We start from the raw sequence: 20,282 nt of genomic DNA, 5'->3' as shown, positions 1-20,282 counted from the left end.
CTCTCTCACAACAAACACAAACACACCCAATCCAACGCCAAAGGTGTGTGTGTGTGTGTGTGCGTGTGTGTGTGTGTGTGTGTGTGTGTGTGTGTGTGTGTGTGTGTGTGTGTGCGTGCGTGCGTGTGTGTGTGTGTGTGTGTGTGTGTGCGTGCGCTCGACCTCAGTCACACTGGAAACACAAAGAGATGAAAAGCCAGGAGGATATCACTTAAATGAAAATAGAGATGGGACACACCAAGAGTAACTATGTATTTTCATTACCCAGTTAATTTTCTATGTATATTGTATAATCAACTGATTTATGGCAGGAAGGAATCGTGTTCAATTCATGTCGTATTGTGTTTAGCTCAGGAAAAAATATTTATCCTACCACGCATTAGGTTTGAAATTTAATAGCTCAATATTGTTTTGGTAAATACTCGGGACTTTCTTTCTTGCGGAGTTAAACTGAAACGTCGATGCACAGCTAATTCAGTTTGTAGTCACAGTATATATGAAGCTGGCGCTGGCAGCTGGTGAGCTTAGCTTTAAGGCTGAAAATCACACCAGTGGTGACTCTGGGAAGTTACTGCGCTCTGCCAAGAAATAGTCACATAAACTGCCATAAAACCACAACGTGTCATATTTAAATGTATGTGAGTGGCACTGATCTTCATCATGATGACATTTGTCTTTTTCCACCGGTTTGGACGGGACTAGAGTTTAAATAGTCTCACCTGTTGGCTAGATTGTTGAAACTGAGCGTGAAAATAAATGATTTGTTTACGGGGACGTCCACATGCTGCAGTGTGAGTGTCCGGAATGCTTTTGATTAATGACGACGTGTCAGGAAATCCCTCTAAAGATCACGACAGATTAATGATTTCCCTCCATTGTGATCATCACTCTTACACTGTGATACAATATTATTTTCTACTCGGCAAACGAAAAAATATTCAGACATACAGAATGAGTTGATTTAATTCTCTAAATTCATAACCCTATTTCCCTGCTTTGGTCTGTTATCAGCGCATTATGGGGATTACAATGAGTTAGCGTCTTTAACACAAATGTGTTCCAGCTTGAATGAGGAGAAGAAGATTAATTTCCTCTTCCTGTCAAACAGGAAACTGTTCAATACAGGAGTCGCCTGAACAAGTCTATGACTTCCTCTCTGTCAATAAACACACACACACACGTACAGATTCATTCATCCACACACACACACACACACACACAGGTTGGCAGACATCAGTCAGGCCCTGTGGTTATGAGTTTTCATCTCCCTTTCATTTTCATTCCCCAGTTTCATCATTCTCTCGCCTCTTGCGCCCCCTCGCCCCGCTCCTATTCTCTCCTCTCTTTCTTTTCCAGCCTTATTGTTTTTCATCATCTCTCCATCGTTCTCTTATTCTGTTTCTCATTCAAGCTCATTGCTTTTATTTCTGTCTCTTTCTCTCTCATATCAACCCTCTCCCGCTTGCTCCGTCTCTCTCCCTCGGGCTAGCTGTGTTTATATTTCAGTCGTTTATTTCTACAAATGTCAGACAGTGTTTCTACCCTCCGTCTATTGATCCACAGAGAACGAAAGAGATGGGGGCGGAGGGGGGGTCGGGGGAAGAGCGGGGAGAAGGCAGCGACGAGGAACGAAGCAGAGACAAACGTACATAGAAGGAGGAATGGCAGAGAGAGAGCAGGAGTGAGGTGAGAGAAGTAAAGAAAAATCAGGATAAAAAGCGATAAAAGGTGGAGAGAGCCTCCAGTATTTTAATCACTCCTTCTCTCAGATCACTGAGCAACCACAGACTGACTCAGGCTCTCCCCTCCTTTCTTCTCCAGTTCTATCCCTCGCTGCACCTCCCCTCTTCCCCGCCAGCTCATTGTACAGATATCATCCCACCAACGAAAATATAGATACCAAAACAAAAAGAACAACAGTAGATGGACAGATCGATAAATAATCAGACGGGCAGGAAAAAAAAAAAAAACCTGTGTGCACAGGAGGACCAAACTAAAGTCAGGCTATCTACGCTTTTCTTGATAGACCGAGTTTATCATCTTTTCGGTGAACATACATCTTTATGATGCGCCTTCACAGAATTAATCCAAGTAAAAAAGAATTGATCATAAAGATAGAGCCTGTCCTGGAAAACTTTTTTTGTTGTTGCTTTGAGGAGCTTTTAAACCCCGACAGTCTCATGATGAGACGCTGCAGATGTCCTACCTGCACATTTGGTGCGAGTAATGAGGGGCGGTCCAGCTTTGCCGGTCCCTCCCTCTCCCGGTCTGGTCAGTAATACTCTGATCTCGTACTCTGTGTCTGGGTCGAGGTGCCACAACTTGTAGTTGGGAGAGTTCACGGCGTGAGTCTCTGTCCAGCTGCCGGATGTCATACGGTACTCAACCTGCAGGACGGAATCAGACATGACATCTTACACAAGAGTTCAGAATTAATTCGAAATCATGCTCAGGGTCAACGTCAACGTTAAATTATGATCTAAGAATACTATGCAAGGTCAGATACTCCACCTCTGGAGGGGAAATAAATCTACTACCAAATATTTGAAGGTGAAAAATGACATACAACTATTAAAACATGCATACACTAGTCAAAAATCCCCCCGTAGAACCGTGGTTAAAGCACTGACGAGCGATTCTCATCTCTCTCTATCTTATTTGTGTGATTTGAACACATATCAGCTGTAGACAGACTGCTATACTGCTGGCTATCACTTAATATTTAATATAAAGACACAAAAGTGGTGTTTAACCTCTGATGTAACTCTCAGCAAGAAAGCAAACAATCGTATTTCCCCAAATTTTGAAGTGATCATTTTCCGTTTAAAAGCTATTCTATTTCCCTGGTTTCCTGTAAAGGGAAAATGGCCATTTATTGCCACTTATCAAAAATTCAACATTTATATCAATTTATAAGTGTGCATCACTGTGTTTTTCCACACATATTATTGCCTAAAAACATCAAGTCTCTCATAAAGAGACATACCTCTTTTAGTATTATAGGTCCATCTCCGAATATGGAGTTGGCATTGAGTTGAATCAGGAGGTATGTCGGGCCGACGCCGAGCAGCTGGGGTGGGGCGATGGGGTGCGGAGGCTCTGTGGAGAGGAAACACAAGGACGAGATCATAAAAGACGGTTTCACAGTGCCTCCCAAGATGAATGAAACGCGGGAAAACAAGGTCACGGCAGAACACAGGAGGGTATTTGAACAGTAACACAACTTTTTGTAATACAATGCGTCTTCAGTGCTGACATGTGACACGTTTGACCTTAAACAAATATTTTTAACAAGCCACCAGTGAACAATGGAAAATCTACGAATGAAACTAATTATTGGAGGCATCTTTGGGGTAACTACTCTAACATGCAGCGCTATACCAGCTGATCTATGTGAGCATCATGGCCAGTTAATTGGTTTACCATGTGTTGTCATACAAAGGACTGAAGAGAGACACTCTATCTTGTTCTTTACTTTCATTACTTACAAAAAAAAAACCCAACCTCAATATAGTTATACATTTGTAGATACTCAAAACACTTCACAGGTTTTAAACACAGCTACTTTCATCCAACAGAGCTCCTAGTGTAGCTGTGCTGTTCTCATGCATTAATACTCCACACATCAAAAGCCTCCCACATTCAAAACAAGAAACTTGAAGGCTTTTATTAGCAAGCAGCAACAGAAAATGTCGACCGCAGTGATGGATACTAGAGACAAAATTTGCTCACCTCATCTACCTGTTCAAATAATATGTTTTTGCTATTCAGACACGTGTGTCTTGCATAAATGTTCTTCGAGGCTTAATTCAGATCTGGAATTTATGGAAAAAGCATAACGCAAGTGCAAACTGGTGAATCTGGTATGCAAAAGAAAGAGCACGAGGGGCACGTGCCATTTCTCTTCTCGTGAATCCTCAAATGAATGTTCTGTTCTTTTTCTTTACGGTAATCTTAACACAGCAAAGCCTTACAAACTCGTCCGGGCAGTCAACTCGAGCTGCTCTGGTGACGTGCCTTACCGTCCCACGTCATCTGCCAAAACGCACCATCCTAGTTTTGGATTCAAGGCAAGCTGCTAAGTTTCCCATCTCTGCCTCTGCTGTGATAGTGCCCATAGTAGCCGCTGCATCCACCTGCAAGCTCCGACACGGGAGACCGATATTTTGCCCGTCACTCCCCAATATCTGTGCAAATGAACTCTGCAGGAGAGAGATCAGAGACTACACGCCCAACTCTGACTATGATCTCCTCGTCTGGTATTTCTGCACTTATTCAGACATGAAGACTAAACGTTACATTGGAATCAGATTCATGTAAAAGCGTGTATGGGTGGAGGGGGTTGGTGGGGAGAGGGGGGGTTTGGTTTGAAATTGTTTGTGCTGTAATTTACAGTAAAAAGAAATAGAAGTAGCCATTTGGATTAGTTATCCCAGTATTCAGTTCATTTCACCATCAGTTCATTTATTTTCTCTAACTGGTTTGCTTCTCTTTATCGGTATCTCATCACTTTTACAAGTGTAGATTTAGCAAGCGAAATAGTAAAGAATAATGGCCTAATGATTAGATTTTTTTTTTTAAAGTGCTATTGGAATATTGTACTTGTAAAATGTGAAAGTATGAAGACAAGTGATTAAACCGTTTTAATTTCAAACATTAAACCAAGTTCATTTTCATCGTGTCTTGAATTTCATCCCTGTATTACAGCCACGATCCTCTCACTGAATACATTTTGTGTGTGTGTGTGTGTGTGTGTGTGTGTGTGTGTGTGTGTGTGTGTGTGTGTGTGTGTGTGTGTGTGTGTGTGTGTGTGTGTGTGTGTGTGTGTGTGTGTGTGTGTGTGTGTGTGTGTGTGCGTAAAATGTGATGGATGTGTGATGGTTCAGGGCCAGAAAGATCAGAGCTAACTGCCACACATCTGTGATTGACAGGCCGAAAGCACGCACAACCTTAAAACATGGTGCATCAAAGATTCATCTACTTGACACATACACGCACACACAGATCATCACACAAATTAATCACCCTCCACACACACACACACACACACACACACACACACACACACACACACACACACACACACACACACACACACACACACACACACACACACACACACACACACACACGCCGTGATCCGTCTCGCAAACAGTAAATCATACAGATTTTATCTCTCTGAGACACAATGTCAAACACACCGCCAGACACAACTGCTATCTGCAGGAGGAGAGAGAATTGTGTGTGTTTTCAATCGAGCTTCAATCACACCGTATCAAAGTAAGTACTGTATTATCTAAATTAAATGTGTGTGTCTGTGTTTTCTGTGTATGTTGATCCATTAATGGTTCTATACTTTGCATTACTGTCAGCTCTTTTTTTCTGTGTGTGTGTGTGTGTGTGTGTGTGTGTGTGTGTGTGTGTGTGTGTGTGTGTGTGTGTGTGTGTGTGTGTGTGTGTGTGTGTGTGTGTGTGTGTGTGTGTGTGTGTGTGTGTGTGTGTGTGTGTGTGTGTGTTGATATTTTTGTGTGTGCTGAACGTGGCTGTCAGAGAGATGCACGCTGGGAAGTGTCTTCTTTTTTTTTTTTTTTTTTTTTTTGCAACAGATGAAACAGCGAAGTTTGACAGCGCATGCACGTGTGCAAACACAGACACACAAACACACAACCACAGGCAGGCACACAGAGTTGAATCCACATAATGAATGTTGAAGTGACTTCAGAAAACCAACAACGTCAACAACATGTCAACTCGTAACGCCATCAAATAAACAAAGTAAACAACTTGATGATTAACAAACGGATAAAAAAAAAATAAAGCAAACAAACAAATAAATAAAAACAACAAAGATGCATTTTTTTTTGTACGTACGTAGAACAGTAGGTTTTCCTATTTGCGGCTTGAGTTAACTGGAATACATGTTTGTGTGTTACTTGAAAATCTATTGAATATCTAAAAGATAAATAATAGACATAAAAATGAAACAGAAAGGAATGTAACTGGGTCATTATGGGACTCCAGAGAAATAAAACAACAAGAGCTGGAATGGGCTCACACTTTAGATTTTCATCTTTTTGTGTTCCATCACTTGTCATTTGTACAGTTGACCTAAAAAAAATATAACAAATCATCAATGGTGTTATTGCGATATTTTGCAGTGGGTTTGTTGTCACCATCTTTTTTTTTTTTATTATTAATCACATGTGTGAACCCTCCCATCATTTTTCAGTTTTTGGGTCAAATGTAAATGATAATAACAAAACAAATCAACACTGGGAAAACTTCAAAATGCGCGTGTCGATCCTGACCTAACCCGTCTGTATGATTAATTTGTTTTTAGTGTCATTCATCATCTTCACTGATATTGGAATAAAAAAAAATAAAAAAAATTCCTGAGGCATCGGAAGATGTTTTGGTATATTTTCTGAATAAATAAACATTAAAACAAAGACAGACAGACTAACATAAGAAAGGACGAGAAGAAAACGAGCGCAGAGATATTTGGTTGGTGCCCGGCGCCCACTAGGCATGTTCTTCTTCGTTGGCCATCGTCAGCAACCCTGTCAATAAAGTTTAGCTTTCGCGAACCACTGCTGACATCACCAGGGAGCTCACTGCAGGACATCTGACCTCCAGAACTACAATAGAGTGTGTGTGTGTGTGTGTGTGTGTGTGTGTGTGTGTGTGTGTGTGTGTGTGTGTGTGTGTGTGTGTGTGTGTGTGTGTGTGTGTGTGTGTGTGTGTGTGTGTGTGTGTGTGTGTGTGTGTGTGTGCAATAGATTTAAGAGGAGAAAGGGACATTTTAGAAGTGGATCATTACTGGTTTAAGACAGTTGTATGATTTCAAGTCAGTTGTGCGTCCTCATAAGTCCCATATTTGTGTTTTTTGTGTTCATGTGTGTGACAGTAATATTGCAGGAGACTTTTAGGCCATGGGTTGTGTGTAATGCAAGCTGGCACAGTGATGTGTGTGTGTGTGTGTGTGTGTGTGTGTGTGTGTGTGTGTGTGTGTGTGTGTGTGTGTGTGTGTGTGTGTGTGTGTGTGTGTGTGTGTGTGTGTGTGTGTGTGTGTGTGTGTGTGTGTGTGTGTGTGTGTGTGTGTGTGTGTGTGATACAAGCTGGCGTGATGATGCACTCTGTCACCGTAGGAACCAGAGGGCACAGCTTTATTAGAGCTCGCCTCTGACCAAACAAATAGTGACACAAACACACACACACACACACACACACACACACACACACACACACACACACACACACACACACACACAGTCAGACTCTCTGCTACCTCTCATACTGTTTATCTACAGTAAAACTTGGAGCGGCTGGGCTACTGCTTGCCATCATCAATCCATCCAGGGAGGAAACTTCAGGCTTAAGGCGATTGAACTTCAGAGCTGTTTTGGTCCAGACTGAAACAAATCTGCAGTTTTGAAACTGGCCTGCGGATATTTGATCCGATCTCTAATCTTGTTTGCTTAGTATTCACATTTTGAATAACAAGTGACCCAGAGATGATTCAGCTGACTGTGATAGCAAATTAAGAAAACTGGGAAATATTCTTGTGAAAAGCTACAATCAGTGAATGGCTGGCATTTTTTTTCTTAAATACATAAACAAATAATTAAATTAATTTATTGTATTAGCACTGTTTCATATATTTGAGTTTTGCCCAGAAAGCAATCTAACGATGACACTTTGTGCTCTGCTACACCGTCATATTTCACATTTTTCTGTGAATTTGTTGCCTAGAAAACTGCAATAATGAAAATGAGCAACAGAAAATATTTCTGCATTTTCCTATTACTGCTGAGGGAAGAGAGGGAAAAACCTCTAAGTAAAATAATTACTGTATCTAGGAATCCCATGTCACACCTCTCATGCTCCCATGATGCACCTCTGTCTACGAAATGTGCTTCTTTTCTCTGATCTTGACAGCTTCAGCACACAATAATGGCACATCTTTGTCATCTACATGTTATAAATATCAATAGACTGTGCCTGTGAGTACCTGTGCCGGGGCAATGTTACATCCCCCCGGCGGACCACTTTTCAGGCTTTGAAGATGAAACCCAGGTTGGTGTCCAACTGCCAAACATTTTTAATGTACATAATTCACATTCTGGCACATCCTGATAATTTTTTCATCCCTTTGCCTATTCATCATATTCCTATAAAGAATGTGATTCCTCGAGTAATATCCCACTCTTCACCGCGCTCCCCTGAGCTTCAATTTCATAATAAATAAATATAAAAAAAAAAAAAAATATTCAGAGTAAAATTATTAGGGATGCAGCTTAACTATGTCCATATTCATGGTCATCAATGTCCTGCAGGAGCCTCAAATCGCCAACCAGCCTACTTTCCAAAAAGTGAAATAAACATATTCCCTGTTTCTTTGATTTCGCTGGCTCTCATCTCCCATCTGATATTTCTAATAAATAAACATGAGGCTCCCCTCCTTCCACATTCATACATGCAGTCCTCATTCTTTTATTGTGATATCTCACAACCAGGCTCTAGATCAATATTCATAATCAGCAATATTGCTCAAAGCTCCAAAAGCATCTTTTCTGGTTTTCAAACCGATGGCTATGAAACACACGGCTCTCAATGCGTCTTATTCAACCTGAATCTGTTTTCACATACTCTTTGTAGATTGGACCTATTCGTGTTTAGACATACGTCTCCTGCGGTGTTCATTCCTCATTTCTCTCCTTCATTAAAAAAAAAAAGAAAAAAAGAAGATGTTCACGATAAATAAACATTAGCCTCGTATATATTCTTACTAAATCAGCAAAGTCCTGTAGAAAAGGTGCGCCTCCAAAACTGCCAGATCTTCTGGACCAAAGAGGGAATAAATCCTTCCCGGTGGGGATTTGTAACTCCAACCACGGTGAATGTCGGGGTCAAGCGACAGAGAGCTTGAACCCTTGACAGTGAACAAGAACTCCATTACGTGAGATACACCATCTAATATTCATATTCACGCTCCTCGCTTCTGCTTTGATTTCTCATTTATTTCTCCTCTTCCATCTCTTATGCAGAATAATAAACATGACTCTGCTCTGCTGTTTACATATTCAGACATATTCCTGATTCTGATATGGATATTCTTCGGATAATGAGCTGACTATTTACATTTAACTTTTCTTCACCATCTCCAATCTTCACCCTCCTTTCTGTCACTCCCGTATCATTCTTTCTGAATCTCTTTCGCCCCCTCCACCTCCACCTACCAATCCCCCCACCCCTCTCTGCCCTCCTCCTCTGTCTCTCTCTGGGAGATGAATTGAATATGTAAGCTATTGGATGTGAATGAATAAAGCATCCTATCTCAAACACACATTGGTGACACCTTATTAACCGCATGTCAGATGCACATGGCAGCTGGAGCACACGCACACACACACACACACACACACACACACACACACACACACACACACACACACACACACACACACACACACACACACACACACACACACACACACACACACACACACACACACACACACACACACACACACAGCATACACATTTGCACATCGGCAACAATGGAGCAAGCTCACATTCATACAAGCATTCACAGATAGACAGAGCATTGTATACACACACACACACACACACACACACACACACACACACACACACACACACACACACACACACACACACACACACACACACACACACACACACACACACACACACACACACACACACACACACACATTTACACAACGACATCCACTCACACACGAACTCTCCTCATTAGTATATATTGTGTTAGTGACTTACATTTCATCAGTCAGACGCAGTGAATGTGCATTTGATTGGAAATGGAATTTGATATTTCAAAAGTTACACAAAATACAAAGTTTGGCAGAAAACACAACATAAATTACTGAGTGACAAAAAGAGAAGATAATAATAAAGATTAAAATAAACTTTACAACTGACCATTTGCTAAACCATTCAAGTGAACAGCGATTGTCTAAACAGAGTTTAGGATAACAACTGGGTGCTAGTGCAATTTTTCCTGATCATATTTAGAGCACTAATTGTAATATCTATTTCTACACTGCAATACACGGATAATGAGATTTTCATGTCTTGTAAATGGATCGTCAACTGGACTTTTTGCTTGAGACATGCAGTTTTAGTTTGCGTCCAAAATCACTCCTCATTTCTTCCATGGTGCACAATATTCATGATCCACCGTGTCCAAAAAGTAAACTCGAATAGAAATCTAGCCAAGGTTGATCAATTTTTGTATGGACAGCTGCAATTTAAGCTTGGCTGATAGTAATGAGAAGCTGGCTTGTGTTCTCTGTGACTTTGAGGATCCATTATTTGAAAAATGGCAAGAAATTTCAAGTGGTCAATTAACATCTGAAAGCTTGAAAGATAAAGCAAGAGTAACTAAAGGGCCAGCGCATAGCAAACAGTCAATTGGCTTAAAAAAAAAAATACAGAACCATCTTTGTTACTTAAAGCTAAAGGAGAACAAACTTCTTCTGATTTTAAATATACATTTTGTAAAAGAAAACAGGGAAGAAAACAAAGAACTTGAGTTGATAATAAATTAATGAATTAACCTTGGACATATATTTCAGATTCCTTACCTCTAACGATGAGGCCAGCAAAGTTAGACACCCCAGAGCCGCGTTCTGATTGGGTGACGCAGCGGTACAGCTCTTGATCCTGACTGGTGACTTCTTTCAGGTGGAAGGAGGCGGCGAACCGTCTGTGGTTGATGTTTTTGGTCAGAGCCACGGGGATGTCTTCTCCGTTTCTCCTCTGAGTTAAAGACGGACAAACATACGGAAAGATCAGGGGCTGCAGAGGGTTAACTGCCTTGCTCAAGGCCACGAGTCAGCACTGGACCACACACACACACACACTCATGTGAACACACACTCTCACCCCCGTCTGCCTCGCTGACAGCAGGTTTGAAGGTCATGACTACAACAGAGCCATAATGAAATCAGCAGCTATTAAACTCTTAATCATGTTAGCTGCTAGATGTATGGCCTGAAGTCGCTCTCTCTCTCTGTGTGTGTGTGTGTGTGTGTGTGTGTGTGTGTGTGTGTGTGTGTGTGTGTGTGTGTGTGTGTGTGTGTGTGTGTGTGTGTGCGTGCGTGTGTGTGTATTTGCAAGGATGGCACTTTATAATTGGACGCCGCCCTCCTCAGGGTGGCATTTTGAGTACACGGTATCATCTCTTTGTGTTGGTCTATTTCTGTACTTGTACGTATATACAACATATTTGTGTTATTTTAACAGGGACTTCACACATTAATGTTAATGTCTCAGACTTAGCAAGAACTGACTAATTTTCATCTTTACTTGTATGAATGTTAAAACATTGGTGCATCCAAATTACAGAAAACATATTTTATTATTTAGCTCCAGTGGTGTGTTGACATGAAGAGTTTTTTGGTTTAATTTGTCAAGCGTTTGAAATTTCTACCAAAATTACAGCACATTTCAAACAATCAGCTTGATTGGGACTATTTTGTCAAAATCAAATAGGTGTAATAGCTGTTTCAATTGTTGACAGATCATTTTTCCAATACCATAAACACCAGGAACAAAATTCCATCCAAAAAAATAAAAAATGTTTGCGAGGAAACATCTTGTTTTTAAATTTGCATTAAAAAAAACCATAAAAAATGTTGGACCGTTGCACTTTTAGCTGCAGTAAAAAAGCTTACAGGCATTTAGAAACACAAGTTTGAGATTTCAATGATTTCTGCAGAGGTTATTTTTCTATGACAAAAAAATGTAAAATATGTCACAGCAATAGGTATAAGTTTGGTTTCTGACATAAATTCCGTTATAAAACGGCTGCATGTTTCTTACAAGTGACCTCAACTGGACATACTACTACTATTAATAATAATCCAGGTTTTAGATTTAGTAAAAGATTCATATGGCTTACTCTTTTTGACAGAATGTAGGTATCGTTCAAGTGACCTGTTCATCCCATAAAAATACACCATAACATGGTCTGTATTTGTGTGTGTGCATGTACAGTACGTACCTGTAACCAGAGTTTGTTGTTGGAGGTGTCTCGTCCTGTGGCGATACACTGAAACGTGGCATTCTGTCCGGCGTTCACCTCCACGTCTCCGAGGCGCAGGAAATGAGGGGATTTATCTAGAGGAAATGAATTCAAACAAATGGAGGAAATTCACTTGAGTTTACAGCAAGCTGATCCGTATTTGTGTTTTCAAATGTTGTGGTTTTATCATAAGTGAGTGTTGAAAGTGGAAATGAGGTGACAAACAGGACAATAAACAGGACATACATTTGAGGACACGGCGCTACCCTCAGGAGTTTGTCCCTTATTATTGCAATTAGATTTTACTGGAGTCACAGAAATCCAAAGCACTGTAGTGAATTGCCACTGGGAGGTAACATCAATGTCACATCCAGTATATACACTGCAAATCACGTAGCTTCCAATTGTTAACCACCATGCTACGACATGAAATAAGCCTTTCAGACCCTGAAGATGTAGTTCAGCTATGAGATTTTTATTCAGGGGATGTGATTGCAATCATAGATAGCAGCTCCTATTGTGAATGAAAGTGTGTGCGCACACACACACACACACACACACACACACACACACACACACACACACACACACACACACACACACACACACACACACGAAGCTCGCACACATGCCTTCATGAAAAACGCGCACACACACACAAACCTGTGTTTCCTGAAATGCAGCTGTGAGAATGAATGCTTCCACTGTGGAGACTAAGTACTAATTCCTTTTCAAATACTTGCTCCCTCCTATTAAGAGTCCTGCTGCTCTGCCTTTAAAAGACCGGGAGATCCTCTCTTCACGTTTGCTCCTAAATTTCAGGTCTGGGTCTAGGAATGTCTTTCAGAGAAGTATCGGCAACTTCTGACAGAGACGGGGACCACAGGAAAACCAGGACCTCACAAACTGTGCAATGGGACGCTGCGAGACAGTTTATTTTCATGACTTATAATCAATAGAATCCATTAAGAAACAGAATTGCCTTGAAAGATTTCAGTGCTGCTACCAGATAGATGACCAAAGGGGATGGTAATAGCTTCCTCCCTAACATGAGGACCCTCCAGGAACATGCCTACGGCTTTAGATTAACAGACCCTTCTGTTAACTGTTACAGTTTGTTGTCACAAGTCTTTTTTTTCTTCTTTTTTTTTTGTGTGCCTCTAGCAGTCAGGAAACACTCAAGCGAAGGAGAGAAGAAGACTTGAGACGTAGCAAGAATTTAAAATGGATCGCGGCCCTCATCGCTTTCCTGTCAGTGCAGAGACAAGACAGCCACTGTTCACTGTGTGTGTGTGTGTGTGTGTGTGTGTGTGTGTGTGTGTGTGTGTGTGTGTGTGTGTGTGTGTGTGTGTGTGTGTGTGTGTGTGTGTGTGTGTGTGTGTGTGTGTGTGTGTGTGTGTGTGTGTGTGTGTGTGTGTGTGTGTGTGTGTGTGTGTGTGCGCGCAACTGTGGGTTAAAGAGAAAGAGAGAAAATGCTGAGTGGTCAGAATCTTCTCTCCCCATGATTGCCCTAATACTGTCTCATTTCCCGCTTCACTCTCTCCCATTCCCCCCTTTTCTCTTTGGCTTTTCCTCCTCACAATCTCTCTCTCCTTTTCCCTTTTTTTCTTTTTATTTCTCTCAATTTTCTCTACGACTTGTCTTTCTCCTCTCGCTGCAACCCATCTTCTCCTGTGTCACCTTCCCACTTACCTACCCGTTCAACTGCAACAGAAACCATCCCAGGTACAGTCTAATTAGTGGCCAAAGCTATCAGCGTCTATTCAGCGAACTAGGACTAATTGCTGGCATGCTAATGACTCACCGCACGGGTAGCTGAGCACCTGAATGTCGTCGATGGCGATGAAGCCGGCTTTGCCGTCCGAAACCTCCGCTTCAAAAATGACCTGAGAAAAGAGAGACAGGAGATTTAGCCATTATTGTCTTCATTATTAACAGCAGTATTTTTTTTTTTTTTTTTTTACTTCATTTAAAATTCCTGTATTTAAACAGTGTCAAGACATTAATATATCTTTAAAATCTTTGTAACATATAACGCTGCAGACACATGGAAATTCACACGCAATTTGCACACACAAATCAGTGAAGCAAGCCGTTACAAGTCACATTTAAATGAAAGCCTCTAAGAATATTCAGGTTTTATTCATGATGTTAAAATATCTGCTGAGCATGTGTTTGTAACGTATATTTGATCAAATATTGCAGAAATTAAACAGTTATGATGTCATTTCTGACTTTCAGCCCTAAGTCTGTTATTTTCTACCATCAGTCTGTAAATGGATCAGCTTGTGCACATACAAAATATACAAAACACACAAAATACAATAGCAGGACAAAACAATGCCGCTCACAGGAGATAGCTGAAATTACGTAACCTACAAATGCTCTGCTTGCAAATGTCAAAACCTTTATGGCACCCTGTAGTGTAACCAAATCAACCGGCATTCGTATTGTTACCAAATTACAACAGTTTATACGTGCACTGGAAGCTACACAGTAAGACTATTTCCATTAAAATTTGCTGTCAAAGTGAACAATCCAATCATAGGGCAAACAGAAAGTCTGCTGGATAAATACAGAGCCGCCATCCTGACGGCGGCTGGATTCAAACATTCTGGCCAACAAGCCAGGAAGGATAAATGAAATACTTCCTGTCGGATCATGGTAATCTCCTTTGGTACACATAAAATGGCTGCCACAGAAATGATAATGAGTAATGAAACCCAGTGTAGGAAGGTGGGGAATGATGGGTTAGACCTTCTCTATTTGCTTTTCATTCCCAGCAGTTTCCTACCTGTCACTCCTCACTTGACTTTACATTTGTCTCTTTTCTGTCTGTAGTAAAATAGGAGTGTCTTCCATGAGCACAAGACTAATGTCCATGCTATAGCTGCTAAGTTCATTTAAAAAGAGAAAATTAAGAAAGTAACTAATGAAGATTGTTTTCTAGCCATGCTGTTAGTGTTGTCTCTAGGGTTAGCTGGCCATAGATTTTTGTACATTCAAGTTTGGCACAGGATGAATCCTTTGGTACACAATTATTATAGGGCCCCCAGAAGGTCAAAGTTTCAATATTTCAATCCAAGGACTACGTGAGATCACCCACTGGTTTGTGAGCTGCCGTTTTGAAGCCTGAATTCGGGCATTTTGGCCATCGGCGTCTTGGTTTTTGGAGCCAGAAGTGACCGTATTTGGATGAGCTGGGGAGGATCGAGGGCTCGACATGACGGGGCCCTGAGGGCACTATGCCCCGCCCACCTATACCAGAAACCGGACTGCACCCCAGGCATGTCAATCAAACCAGGACAGCCCCCAAACATACCTCTCTGTGAGTCCTAATATGTAATTAATTACGGAAATATTTACCAACTTTGTATGTCATTAGAGATGTTGATACTTTTTGAATGGGAGTCAATTGGAGCAAGCGCCTAGTGTCCCTCAGTGGTATTGCACTTTAGCAGTAGCTTCACTGGTCAGACCTGGAGACTATATCCATTTTTATATAAAGTTTATGCTTCACACACACACAAACTCAGACACAAGCTGCCATTCTTGTGAATTATATCATCGAAAACAAAAGCTGGTGCTGCTCATTGGGATTCAAAAATCACCACAGACCTGACCCGGAGCAGCTGGTCAAAGGTTCAACTTTACAGGGATGTCCTCAAATGCACTGCAAACATTCAGGTTTGTTTTGATTCCCTCAGGGATTAGAAACAGCATTTTAATTTAATTTATATGTAGACGTACTCCAGTGTAAGCTGATTGTTGCCCCCTCCCCATTCAAATATTGCACTGCTACATTTCATTATGTAGGCCGATAATTGTGAATGTGACTTGAATAAGAACAACGATGTGTAAAAACACATTACGATGAACTAGTTTACTGTGCGCCAGTGTATTTGTTAGGGTTATACTTCACCAGCAAAGGCGAGCTTGGCTGGTGCTCATCAGAAAAAGTACAAAGTGCAACAAAAGGGACAAAATAAAACCCCATTAAACCACAGTGACTTGGCAGTGAGAGCTATGCTGCGTTCAAATGGGGTGGTATTTACCACGTGCATGAGAAGAGTCCATATGAACGGTCCCCCCCATGACGTCGGAACTCAAAGTTTTCTATAATCCCCGAGTTGTGAAAGTGTTTGTTGATGTCTGTTGAAATGGCAGAGCCCAAGGAAGTTCATTTTAGTCTTAATTTTAGTCATGTGGCGTTTGTCTTCATAATTTAAGATCATAGCCTACGTCTGAAAATTTTTTTGATCTTCCCAACAGCCTCATATATTCCCTCTTTGCCTTTGTATTTCCTGCATGACGTTATCCCTCCGTTAGCTTGTTATCCTCGGTGGCTTTTAGTCACCCTCCACGTTGCCGTTGCCTAGCTATGTGGGTTTTTTTTTATTGTTTTTTTTTTTTTTATGACTTAGCCACTTAACTAAGCACATAACTTCCCATGTTGTAACCAACAGCTCACGAGTTCCATTTGAACGCAGCAACAGGTGAGCACTGGGAGCAGACACAAAAGGAAAGAGACTTTCAAAATAAAACAGGAAACATCAAACTAAAAATTGTAAAACACAAAACTGGTTAAAACCACAACAAAAGTAACTTAAACTAAAACAGGGCTCAAACTACAATAAGGAACAGAAAAACCCAAACTAACCAATCACAGCTGAGTATGTCAATTACATGCTGAACACTAAACAACATCTGCAAGCTTCGGGACAAGAGGCAAGACGAGTCTGTATAATGTTAACAAGGGGTTAAAACTGTATGTTGCGAGTGGAATAATAATTCTGCAGTCAACAGGCGCTCCAATTTCCCTCCAGTTCATTAACTGAGGATCTGAATAAAGACGATTCTCCTCACTCTCATCCATCTCTTCCACACTCCCTCCTCCTTGTCCATACACTCGCCCTCCACTCTGTATTTGTTCCATCATCACACCGTTCTAACCGTTTCTGCCCTCTAATTTCTCTCTCCGTCTCTCACTTGCCATTTGTTTTCTTAACAGTGTTTACTCAGAAAGGAGCACTGTAATGAGCAGAGGAGGAGAGGAGGTCGCTATCAAAAAATGAGACAGAGTGGGAGAGAGAGACAGCGAGGGAGAGAGAGAGAGAGAGAGAGTGAGAACGAGAGGGAGAGAGACAGTGATAGGGAGAGGGAGAGAGAGAGAGAGAGTATGCTTATTGTTGACTGTTATTATAACCACATTTGTTCTGATCACACGATCTAATGACTTTTTCACTTGTCTCGTATTATTTTCAGCATAAATAGCTGCTTTTAAGCCTCAAATCAGTGGAGACACGTCCAAGTCAGGTCCTTGAGGACAAGTCAAAGCCTCAAGTCCGGCGATTTCTTTCAAGTCTCTGAATGTTTACTAAATATAATGGCATATATCTTCCTTTCAAAACTGTGTTCACATAATTTTTACGTGGCTGAGCTGAAGTCTGTTCAATACAAAGGCCTCATAATTAAATGAAATGTGTGGTTCAGGCTCGTCCCCTCATCAACCTGCCATTCAAATGTGAGAGAAAAACATAAATATCTTAATCAACCGTTTTGAATTCACAGGGTGGAATATATTCTTTAAGACTTGACTATATACATTGCATTTGGTTTAAGATTGTTTGACAGCACGAGTGTGATTTCCAAAGGCTTTCCTGTAGCTGTCCAATTATTTTTTATCATTCGGGGACTTTAATAGCTCGTGATCTAAAGCTGTGGTTTGTGGTCGTTTTCACATCTCAAGCCAAATGTTTTGGCGGTGAAGTCGCCGGTCAAATCGAAGACTTTGTTTTCTTTCGTCTGAAATCCACAACTCTTGTAATGATGTTGTTTTGAAGAAAGTGGAATTAAAGTGATTTCCACAACGCAAGGCATTTCTTTTTTCAACTTGTTAAAATATCATCATCAGCCACCGGGCGGGCCCTTTTCTGTCGTTCACGAATCCGATGGTGGTCACCTCTGAGCATGCAGGTGTCACACGCTCGCTGACAGATCGATCGCATCATTGTGACGCAGGATTGTTGATAGGTTGTGTTTACAAGTTCTCACAGGCAAAGCAACTCTGAAACGCTGAAGGCTACGGACTGACATATCATCACTCCAGAGGACGGCTGGGCGATAGCGTACACACTCTTATCATCCAACCCTCTGATGTATTCATGTATGGGCACTGAATCAAAACCGCTTGAAGCCGCAGGGAGGATATTTTTTTACATTTCATGTTATGTTGTAAATCCTGACGAATGTAAATTGGGTTTAGTCAGCGTCTGCCTCTATACATGCACTTAAATGAACCAAAGCTTCAGGTAATAGATGTTCAAATGGTGGAAGAAAAAAAAACAGCAAAAGGATGTTTAGAAGTGATGAAAAACAAAACTAAATCTTATGCAACCACATGTGGAATTCACATGAAAACCAGACAATGGCTGCAATTGGCTGCAATTTTCTCAATTAATGGTTTAGTCCATAAAATATTATATATCAAATAATATATATAAGTACCAAAACAAAAGAACTCCCAGTCCAAGTAAATGTCTTCAATATCTTGTTTTGTTTGATCAACAGCTAAAAACATGTTCAAGATATCTTTTTACTTTGTTATCAAAACAATTGCTAAATATTATTTTTGATCATCTAATTAATGAGTAATCAATTGGCTAGTTGTTGCAGCTACAGTAAAAGAAACCTGGTGAACTGCATTGCAGTCTTGGGATAGTCAAGAAACTCACCTTTCACCTGAAAGACTTGTTAAGTTTTTGCTCAAAATAAAGAAGAAATAAAGGCACAAACTGTAATCATAAAGTCTATTTAAAGTGTTGTGTGGGTTGGTGTGCATTTTGTGTGTACATCTGCTCTTGATTCAATGTGCATGTCTGCATGAGTCAAGTCTTCCCTTCGTGAAACCAGTGTCATTACAACTCAAGCTAAAGTGCTAACACGGAAACATGTTTGAACATGAAAAAATGGCTTCATAACCTCGAATCCAATAACCTGCTTCACAGCCTGAAAAACCTACATAAGCCTCAGCAAACCAGGATGATTATGTTCGATTAAAACATGTTGACACACGAGTTTCATACTGGTGATCTCCTCCCAGAGTCACAGAGGGGGACTGGGGTCCAGATGGGCCATTTGGAGGATGCTTTCACACTTTGCCTTAGAGTAATATTATATGGTCCCCAGGCTGTGTGTGTTAACACGATCAGTGTGTGTGTGTGTGTGTGTGTGTGTGTGTGTGTGTGTGTGTGTGTGTGTGTGTGTGTGTGTGTGTGTGTGTGTGTGTGTGTGTGTGTGTGTGTGTGAGAGAGAGAACATTCGGAGACGGACTATCCTGAAACACACACATCTGTCAACACCAGCCAGCAAACACACACAGATCATGCAGACTGGCATTAATTAAGAAAGAAGAGAGATGCAAACACACACACACACACACACACACACACACACACACACACACACACACACACACACACACACACACACACACACACACACACACACACACACACACACGTGTTTCATGCATCCTACCACAATAGACCTACAATACATTCTCTGCTGTGAATCAAATTTTTCAGGTGAAGTCAGACAGGTGTTCATTAAAAACATATGTCAGTGTCCAGCATGGCGACGCCACATCATGCATGCAAACACACGTACACATAAACACACACACACACACACAGGCTTCATCTTTATAAGTGTCTTTCTTGCCTAATTGTCACCTCCTGAGCCTCAGTCAACACAAATAAATCAGCTGCCTGCCTCACAGCATGTGTGTTGTGTGTTTGTTTGTCTCGGTGTGTGCGTGAAATATATAAATATACACATGATAATGGAATCGTACAGTATGTAGCTGTTGGTTGGTGTTTAGGGATTTACCTGATATTCATTAGGCCAGAACGTGGAGACGGCGAGTTCGGCTCTCAGCCACTCTTTACCTAAACGACAACATTAGAGTCAACGTGAGTGAATAAAATCACGACACGATCAGAACAGATGAATGAATGAGTGACGCTCTGAGCGAGTGTTTACCAGTGTAAGATGTCACGTTCCATATGGGGTTGGACAAGGGACCCTTGTTTACCTAGAAGAGCACAATATTAAAAACATGTCAGTCACAAAAGAGTTGACACACGGTTTAACCTAAAAGGATACATTCACCTGCATTTCCTGATTAACTCAGAGAGACGTCATTTCT

The 20,282-nt window shown here is 41.0% G+C and overlaps 1 protein-coding gene across 19 annotated transcripts in view; it reads right to left on the bottom strand.

Annotated features, from left to right (window-relative positions):
- Positions 1-20,282, bottom strand: part of ptprk (protein tyrosine phosphatase receptor type K) — a 110,717-nt gene that overhangs the window by 36,599 nt on the left and 53,836 nt on the right. For all 19 annotated transcript variants that reach the window (XM_069708506.1, XM_069708512.1, XM_069708517.1 and 16 more), the window contains 7 exons: positions 20,117-20,168; positions 19,964-20,022; positions 13,878-13,959; positions 12,053-12,168; positions 10,632-10,806; positions 2,987-3,099; positions 2,207-2,387 (listed from right to left, as the gene is read on the bottom strand). In XM_069708506.1, the coding sequence (XP_069564607.1) occupies positions 2,207-2,387; positions 2,987-3,099; positions 10,632-10,806; positions 12,053-12,168; positions 13,878-13,959; positions 19,964-20,022; positions 20,117-20,168 (778 nt within the window). The remainder of the gene's footprint in view (positions 1-2,206; positions 2,388-2,986; positions 3,100-10,631; positions 10,807-12,052; positions 12,169-13,877; positions 13,960-19,963; positions 20,023-20,116; positions 20,169-20,282) is intronic.

Source organism: Brachyistius frenatus, unplaced genomic scaffold (assembly GCF_029030835.1).
Source record: "Brachyistius frenatus isolate BFR_SWC_R1_liver_20210118 unplaced genomic scaffold, ASM2903083v1 Contig_76, whole genome shotgun sequence".
Taxonomy (NCBI): domain Eukaryota; kingdom Metazoa; phylum Chordata; class Actinopteri; family Embiotocidae; genus Brachyistius; species Brachyistius frenatus.
The sequence above is the reverse complement of the archived record's forward strand: the minus strand, read 5'-3'. Positions and strand labels throughout refer to the sequence as shown.